We start from the raw sequence: 9,186 nt of genomic DNA on the forward strand, positions 1-9,186 counted from the left end.
CAAATCATTAAATCCAACAAAATCTTCATCCTGTGTCAGTTTTAAACAACTCCACTAACACCTGAGGTAGAAGATGCAGCACTTCCTCTTCTACGTGGCTTACGTCAGACTCATGGTCAGTTGCAGTTCCAATTATTCCACAGGGCTAGAGCGCCCTCATGTGGTTTAGTGTGAAAAAAAATGTGAAATGTGTAAATAATTTCACACACAAGTCGTTCCTGAGTCTAAGTCGTACCTTGGCCAATCTATGAAAAAAAAACGTGATTTATAGTCCAGAAAATATGGTAGGTTAGTGCTTCTGATCGATATGAGAAGCACAGGAGGCCTCGTTGCCCCACCACTGGTTGGTACTAAACGAACGAGAAACAACGTGAGATAAGGAAAGGAAAATTCTTCACTAAAGAAAGCAGCCTCGTTTTATAACTCTGAATTAAACCCTGCACGTGGACAATGATTAGTAGTTCCAAAGCCATCCTGCAACTGCGTTTCAATCCCACAGTTGGATAACCGTATATTAGCGACAACCATTTCCAGCGCACGTGTTGGCCTTCCTGCTCAGAGGCAGCGGGGTTCTCAGTGTGGCAAATTTTGAAGTGGTACGGACGGGCCGGGAGCCAGCATGCAGTCACCGGGAGGGGGGGCTGCATCCTGTTTGCAATTTCCAGCTTGAGGTGAGGGAAACGTGGCGACAAACACAATGAATGCAGGTTTGTCAACAACAAGTCAAATTGGGGTCAGCGTGTTTCTTCCAATCGAGTACGAGATCCCCCTCGAGGGTGCCGCATCTCCTCAGTCAAAAAACGACAACGACGCTAACATCGCTTTGCTTGCACAAAAAACATCTGGTCTGAGTGGAAGCGAGCTGGCGAGGCAGGATGTGGAAAGAAGACGGAGTGAGGCAGGAGATGTGGCGTACCGGCTCCAACGCACAACATGTGCACTTAACCCCCCAAGGCGGCAGATCCCGGCGCTGAGACAGTGGCGGTAGTAGCGGTAGCGGCTTCCGCCCAAGAGAAGACGTTGCCATCACAAACACATTTGGGAAATGTTCTCTACCATGCATGTTTTTTGGATGTGGGAGGAAACCAGAGTGCTAATTACAAGAACATTTAGCTACCTGTGACCGAGAAAAATGAACAAGCATTAATAACCAACTCTGTACTTCTAAAGTTGGACCACTTGTTTTGCAAATGTCCTTTCTTGCATATTCTGATCCCACTCAATCTCTGGAAAGAATTGGGAGTGCACATAAGGTTCAAATTAAAGTGTGTTGTGCTGTCGCTGGCCCCCCACCCCCTTTTTTTTTTTTTTCCTCCCCTCTGCCTGTCTTCCTTCCCATCGGATGTTTTCATAACCAAACCAAATGTGTGCTCTGAGTAGGCCAAAAGCCAAAAATGTTGGAGTCACATTGTTGAATTGAGTTTCCGCTGCCCTGCAGGCATCCGTCAATCTCGTCACAAGCTCTATTAGGATTGCCCAATAGTAAAAGGTGACATTCACGAGTTGTGCTTATCCACCGCTACGATCCAAAGTATAGACCCTATAGACTGGAATTCATTCACAATTTTTGGACTGGATTTGTGTTCTTCATCTAATATTTTTTCTAAATTTTTACTGCTCACTAAGGTTTTTCAGTACCCCCTATTTTTGCATTTTTTTTATTTAATATTTGATCATTTCTTTTCTTATAATATTTCCCAGCTTTGGGCTAACATTTGTTTTATTTCAAATATTTGTGAGGAGTATTTGTTTTTTCAATTCCCTAGTATTGATGTGCTTTTTGTTTCATATAAAAAAACAATCCAAGACTTTTGTGTGACTTGACTAATGGTAGTCAAGTGATGTCAAAATGTGTTTCTATTGCTCAAGAGCATGTGGAGGGACAACGTCTCTTGAGGAAATTGCTGAATATTTACAATAAGAATAATAATACAACCGCAGGAACGTATTCATGACTTGCTCGGGCTTCCGGAATACCTGTGCGGTATTTACAAAAGACAACATCTGCTTTCTCCTGAAACACCGGCTGTATTTAGTATTATTTACAAATATTTGTGAGTTTTTCAATCTAATTGTTTGACATCCCCGAGAGCACAATGTAGGCCAAATCGAGCTCCTCCCGCATACTTTCCTGCATGCATCTGCCTTTTAATTTCCTTTCCGCCGTTTAACTGTTTTAACTGAAGCATGTTAGCCAAATAATTTGGGAGGGGGGGGTGGGCGGGGGAGCAAATTACTTTTAGTTGTAAAGTTAGGGAAGTAAATCTTTCTGTTTATTATTGCTCATAATCAAGTTTACGACCACCCTTTTTTTTGTTTTGGTGGGCTTTCCCTATTTACAGATGCTTGTAAACAGCGGGGCCTGGATGTGGCACAAACTAAACAAGGTCGTGCACGCATACACACACGGACCAATTGAGTCCATCCAGCTAGACACCAACAGACCACATGATGGCTTCAAATTTCCAATGCAACATCTTCTACTTTCCTTTTCCTGATGCACTATCTTGAAATAATAACTTCATAAAAAATAAAATAAAAACAGCGGCTTATATCTGGGAGGGTCTTTTTGGATTCAATTTTTTTCTTCTTGAGCGAGATATCATTTACTCTCTTCAATTTAGAAGCTCATTTCTATGCGAAGACAAGATGTAGAGAATGCAATATGGCCAGCTGACTGAGTCCACAATTGAATCAAGCATGTCCCAAAAATGCAACCATCCACCTGCAGTCATTACATAGCTTCCATTGATCCCAAAATAAATACCTCGACTGTATCCAGACCTGTACCTAGATCCTTGAAAACCTGCCAGTCACGGCAATTTACAGCAAAAACGTGCTCTCGGACCACCCAGGACGCATACACACATATACTAAGTCAGAATGTGTGTCATTTGGGTGTGTGTGAAGAGTTGTGGGTGAGGAGGGGGAGGATGAGGAGAAGGAAGAGGACGTGGTTTTGGTGGTTTATGTCTTTGGGAGTGCAATACCACGGAAACCCCCAACTTCCTTTTATGTCAATATCAACACACGAAATTTAAAACACAAGTCATTCTGGAAGGAGGATGCCAGCAGTGATTATGGTTTGGAGGCGCTACAGCATAAAAAGGTGAGGTCAAGAGATGGAACCGTGGTCAAACCATTAGGTACACCTGCATGAAAGTCACTTAAAATAACACAGGTGACCAATATTCATTTTTCATTGGTGGGGTGGTAGTCAGTCATATTGTCGGAATAGCCGTGTAAAATTTGACTTATTCCACCACAATTTGAGCTGAAATAATGTTATAACAAGTAAGCTGTATTTCAATCAAATATAAAAAAATTCAAGAATAAAAAGAAAATCTTTTTTGCAATTTGCCACTCCTGTTGTGCAGAAATCACTTGCAACTATCCTTACCAGCTTCTTTGCAAACAGCAGCAAGGTCTGCACCAACATATCCGTGAGCGGCGTCAGCCAGCCGTTCCACTTCCTGCGTGGTTGCGCCGCATGGGACTGAGCTTAGATGCTTGTGCAGAATATCGGCACGCTCGGCAGGACCGGGAATTCCAACCTGCCGGCGGGTATTGCGGTTAGTGACCATACCATTGCGTCCTCGTACCGGTACAATAGGAAGCGATATTTGCATAAATCGGGAATGTTTTGTATTTAGAGATCATTTTACATCACACATGGCATTGCAATGAGCATATCTAAAATAAAGGTGGCTAGAATATAGCCTTAAAAAACTCTAAAAAAACATTGTACTTCTGTATTGATAAAAATGCAGTTTGAGGAGAAATTTTCCATCAGGTACCTCCAGCTCCTTGTCAAAGCGTCCAGGTCGCCTCAATGCCGGATCAAGAGCATGAGGCCGATTAGTGGCCCCTAGAACCAGAAGCTGTCCCGAGTGGCCCTCCTAGACAGAATCAAGAATTATTCTAAATATGCAAATACAATGATAATCAATAGGGGTTCAAGTTGTGTAAATGTGGCAAAAATATATGTATTATGTCAAATTTTAAAGCAAGAGGGAGAGTCTTAAAATCCTGACAAGCCACAGAGCAGCACTGATAGGTTCCAATGGACTAAATTCTGCATAGCTTGAACAAAAAGTCATATAAACACTATTATTACGTAATAATAAATATTTAAATGGAATAATTTGCATTTCTCCTGAGCAAAAACTTCTTTTCATATTTAATTATATGCACATACCTATTTCTAAATCCATTTATCTATGCATTCATCCATCAACACTGCTTATCCATTGTAGTCTAATAAAAATCAGTGCTTACAGAAACCTTTTTCGAAGGTGAAATTAAATTATGATGTATAGAAAAAATATTTCAAACAATTTCTCTTTTATAAGTGTAACTTAACAATAAAGCACCTGTATACTGTATGTCGCCCGTGATGCTGCAAAATGTTATGGAAAAAAAAAAAAGCTCACACTGCCTTGCGAGTCTGAATGTCTCGATTGCTAAATGAGGAGGATGAGTGCTCCTCCTTTGGCTGAGATTCTACCCCAGTAAGCCATAATGAAGGCAGGAATGAAGGAGGAGGAGGAGGAAGTGATTTGTCCAACAGACCAACCATAACCTTGATCCTCTGGACAGGAAGTCTTATAGCACCTCTGAAAACAACTACTCCTAGCTGATAATCGTCCGGTCGCGGTGACCCGAGAACTCTATTGTGTGTGTGCATGCGTGCGTGCGATCGAGTCCAACAAACCAGCATAATGTCTTAAGCAGTCCAAACTACGACATGTGCCAAACAATGGCCTCACGATACATGCCTGAAAGTGTCAGTGTACATCAGTGGGAGGACAAGGTAAAAGTGCAAGGTTGGGACCCGGTCTTGAAAGGATACTTACGGATCCGATCCCATCCATGAGAGTCAGGAGGGACGCCACCGCTCGCTTCTCCACCTCGTTCTGCGCGCCCTCTCGTTTGGGACAAAGAGCATCCAGCTCGTCGATGAAGATGATGGAAGGCGTCCTGTCAAACAAGGAGACACGCAAATTGTATGAATAGATTTAATATTAGGGAAATAAACACATGAAGAGAATTCATTATTTCATCAGAAAAATAAATAAATAAATAGATAAATAAATAAAGTGAATAATTAAGAAATGTTACGAGTATAAAGTAAAAACATAATACAATATATACAAAAACGTAAAAACATTGTCAATATAACCCTTAACACAACTTTAAAAAAGGCAATTCTACTCCAGTCCTGTAGGGGTGATAATGCCCATAACAAAGTGATGCAGACAAATCGCAAAAAAGTGAAAACAGTCCTACATGTGTACCTAAAAGTTACCTTTTTGCTGCCTCCGTAAATATTTGCCTCAGCTTCTCCTCAGTTTCACCATAGAACCTGATGAAGAAAATGACCAGCCGACTCAAATGATATGATAGTAACGACAGGGAGTTTGGCATTTGCTTAGCATGAGCCTTACTTGCTCATGATTTCTGGCCCATTGATCACCGTCATGTGAGCGCCCACCTCGTTGGCAATGGCTCGTCCAATCATGGTCTTTCCCGTGCCGGGAGGTCCATACAGAAGAATTCCTCGGGGAGCAGGGATCCCTGGTGAAGACAAAAACTTGATGTAGAAATTCAGCAAGGGCAAATACAAATAAAAAAAAATTAAATAGGAATTTAGAAAAAAAATGAGATTAAAACAACGGCATACGTTTTTCCATGAAAAGTGTCAATATTACACAAGAAAAGTTCAATATTTTGAAGAACAAAAAAATTACAACAAAACCTTCAGAAAGAAACAATTAATTGTGGTAATCCCTCATTTTTCTATGGTTCTTAAACAGTATTTTTCTTTTATGTAATATGAGAGTTTGGTTTTATTTTCATAACTTCTCAAATCTATTCTAGCAATGAGTTGTTTTGAAATCTGCTTATGAACAGAATATAATACTTTTGTTTAAATTGTCATTACATACCATAATTAGAGAAGAGTTGTGGATGTTTGAGAGGCAGCTCTATGGTCTCTCTGATGACATTCAATTGTCTGCTCAGCCCACCAATCATGCTGTATGTCACTTTTGCTCTTTTGGCTTCGGCATCCTTCTGCTTGGCTTTGCCTGAAAAACTAATCTTGGTCGTAGAGGCGAGACTGTAGAAGGTGTCAGTACTCGAAAAACCACCAGAGGGCGCTACAGAGATTTTCGGAGTATATTCTGTGCTAAAGGAACCCTCCAAGCTGGTAGTGGTGGTCTCACAGTCAACAGGGGGGTCGATATGGTTCACGATGGGAGATGCCGGGGAGAGGGGAGGGAGGCAGGAAGTGGGTCGGTGCGGTGTGCTGGCAGCAGGGGTCCCTGGAGGACCCCTTGTATCATCTAAGGCGAGCAGACCGAGTTGGAGGGACAGGTCGGCGGGGGTGGAGTTCAGTTCGGACGGCTCCTCGGTGTCATAGGGAGGACCAGGAGGAGGGAGAGATGGCCTCCGGCAGGCACCGCCGTCTTCTCCTCGTACACTTTCCACGTAAAGACTGCACGGCCGGCCAAAGTACGTGAGGGACACAATTTTGCCGGGAAGAACGATGCTTCCAACTGGGGAGGAAAAAAAAGACATGAAATGAAATCTCCACATTGAAGGCTAATGCTCCTCTTCCTTTCATTTCATAGAAAGGTTGAACATTAAGAGACTAAAATTTAACTCGTATGTGAAATAAACATTTGGAAAGAAACAAAAAAACACTTGAAATTGTACAAAAAAAGTCCATAGTTTAATACATGGAATATATTCAATACTTGAATATTATGAGATTAAATTCCACAGTTCATGAAAAAAGGTGCAATTTTAAAGAAAAGAAAAAACTAAACAGATGTTCAATGAAGTCTGTGAAGGAGCCTTTAAACTGTTTGACACTGTGCTTAAAACTATTTTGTTAATAATTGTTGACGTTATATAATTCTACCCAATACGAGACCAAAAGTTCAATTATATTCAATCCTAAGTGTTGCAAACTTACTTAACGAATTCAGCAAGAAGCTCCTGAACTCGTCCGTGTTTAATTTCTCATCATCAACAGACCTAAGAGAGGAAAAATGCACTCAATGTGACGGCTGCAGTTACACAAACATGACAACAGATGGCAGTCTCTCACTTTCTTTCACGCTGCCCTGTTGTCATGGTAACATGGTAACAAAAAAGTAGCAAATTTCAACGAGAATTTATTTTTAATCTTTTGTCTATTTTGTCAGAATAATGTCTCATATCATTTAGCAAAACACCTAGGAGTTGTTCTAAATTGTTAATTAAAAAAACAAAACATAAAAACATATTTTCTCTTTGGAAGGAGTGGTCTTGAAAAGAAGCTAACCTGGCAGAGAAAATGACTTCCTGGGCTTGAAGTACAGGACCAGTCACAGGCTGAAGCATCACCACATCGCCACATTTCACTTTTAGGTTGCTCTGTGCACACTTGGGGAGGCCCACTTTGCCACTGGGGAACGCGGCCACAGGCCATCCCACACACACCTGTCAACAAGGACAAAACACAAAATGGAAGATCAGAGAACAAAATGCGGAGATGAGAACAAAGAGCAGTGATTTTAACAAGAAATGAAAAGCAATGAATGTTAAATAAAAAAAAAAAATCATAACTAGAAGAAAAAACTATTTATTTACTAAACTAAATATTTTTTAATGAATCATAAGAAAGAAAACTCAGAATACTCTAAGAGTTTGGTTTGGAATTTGTGAGAAAAGACATGTCAAGTCAAGTCAAGTTTATTCATAGATAAGTTACGAAATGTGCAAAATTGTCAATTATTCTCAACATACATCCCCTAATATTAAACTCAGGGGGCAAGGAAAAACTCAAAAAACCCTATTGGGGAAAAACAAGAAACCTTGAGAAGAGACCACAGATGGGAGGGTCCCCCTTCCAGGATGACCAGGCTGCAATGGCTGCAGAGATGTGTACTATTTATATTAACATCAGGACTTTAAAAATATTTTTAAATTTTAGCGACCGCTCTGTCACAATGATGCGACCAGCGCTGTGCAGTTGCGCGGTCGGCGGCGCGCTACGGTTGCGAGTTCGGCGGTGCGCTGCAGTTGCACGATCGGACAAAATTAAGCTCCCTGCGCACTGAGGTCCACTTAAATCTTGGAAAGTACATAAGGACTTTAAAAATATTTTCAAAATTTCAGCGATCGCTCTAATGGGAAAACGTGATTCGGAATTCGAACGATTCACTTCTCGAACAGCCTTCTGGACGAAAACCGAGGCTCCACTGTATTGTGCAAATAAAGTAACATTTTTATGCTGACAAAGACTTTGCTCTATTTTAAGAGAATGAAAAGTACGTATTTTTATAAAGTGGCTTAACAATTGTGATTTTATGAATAAATCCAAAAATTACCAGAATGAATTTTTAATTTGATGAAGGGAGAAAATGTAATTTTGAGATGAGATCAAATGTACCAAGAATTAAGACAGAATTTTACAAGGAGTAAAGTCAACAATTGCAAGAATAAAATTTAAAAGTAGAAGGAAAAAGGCTGCTTTGTAGGATAATAAGCCAGCCTACCTCCTGTCGTCCCGTTTGACTTGTGAGGAGGACGGGTCTGCCGATGCTGACGCCGGCCGACTTTAATGAGTTGAGGCTCAGTTGTGCGAGCATCCATCTGCAACTTTTGGGGGTTTTGTCATCAGCTGTAAAGCGCAAGAAGAAAAGGAACACCTTGTAAAATAATACACGTGGAAAGCATCACCATACACGCTGCATGGTGTCTTGGTTGTTCTAGTCTGCCCCGCAGTTCTATGGTCCAGCGTTAACATCTCTCAAGTAATCCAGATTCAGACAACATTCATGCATTTTCTCTCCAAGTTTCAAGCCGGTGTATAATTATTACCTTTTTCAACAAATTCGATGACAGTCAAAGCGTTGTTGCTTTTACTCTCTTCGTGACCGGAAGTCTCCAAATTGCTCGAGGAACAGGAGTCGTCTCCTTCGTTGATCCGCTTGGATTTGTTTTTATTTTTTTTCGAAGACATAATAACAAGAAAAAATCGGACACATGTGAAAGTAAATGCATGCGTAAACACCGGGCTAAGGATTGCGTCCGGGGTTTAAAGTTGACAGCCGCCCCTTTTACCGTAATGCAACAAAAAAAATGTATAGCCAAATTAAACAGCGACCATCTCATTACTTCTTCAAAAAAAAA

At 40.9% G+C, this 9,186-nt stretch overlaps 1 protein-coding gene across 3 annotated transcripts in view; it reads right to left on the reverse strand.

The window, feature by feature from the left end:
• The window catches only part of afg2a (AAA ATPase AFG2A), an 86,502-nt gene extending 77,364 nt beyond the window's left edge, over window positions 1-9,138 (reverse strand). For all 3 annotated transcript variants that reach the window (XM_085903184.1, XM_085903193.1, XM_085903200.1), the window contains exons 1-10: window positions 8,875-9,138; window positions 8,550-8,674; window positions 7,334-7,491; window positions 6,983-7,044; window positions 5,949-6,560; window positions 5,448-5,577; window positions 5,309-5,365; window positions 4,857-4,980; window positions 3,798-3,899; window positions 3,401-3,554 (exon numbers count right to left, since the gene is read on the reverse strand). In XM_085903184.1, coding sequence (XP_085759310.1) covers window positions 3,401-3,554; window positions 3,798-3,899; window positions 4,857-4,980; window positions 5,309-5,365; window positions 5,448-5,577; window positions 5,949-6,560; window positions 6,983-7,044; window positions 7,334-7,491; window positions 8,550-8,674; window positions 8,875-9,016 — 1,666 coding nt within the window. In that variant the 5' untranslated portion in view covers window positions 9,017-9,138. The remainder of the gene's footprint in view (window positions 1-3,400; window positions 3,555-3,797; window positions 3,900-4,856; window positions 4,981-5,308; window positions 5,366-5,447; window positions 5,578-5,948; window positions 6,561-6,982; window positions 7,045-7,333; window positions 7,492-8,549; window positions 8,675-8,874) is intronic.
• Between the last annotated feature and the right edge of the window lie 48 nt (window positions 9,139-9,186).

Source organism: Syngnathus leptorhynchus, chromosome 2 (assembly GCF_054491065.1).
Source record: "Syngnathus leptorhynchus isolate UIUO chromosome 2, UIUO_Slep, whole genome shotgun sequence".
Classification (NCBI taxonomy): domain Eukaryota; kingdom Metazoa; phylum Chordata; class Actinopteri; order Syngnathiformes; family Syngnathidae; genus Syngnathus; species Syngnathus leptorhynchus.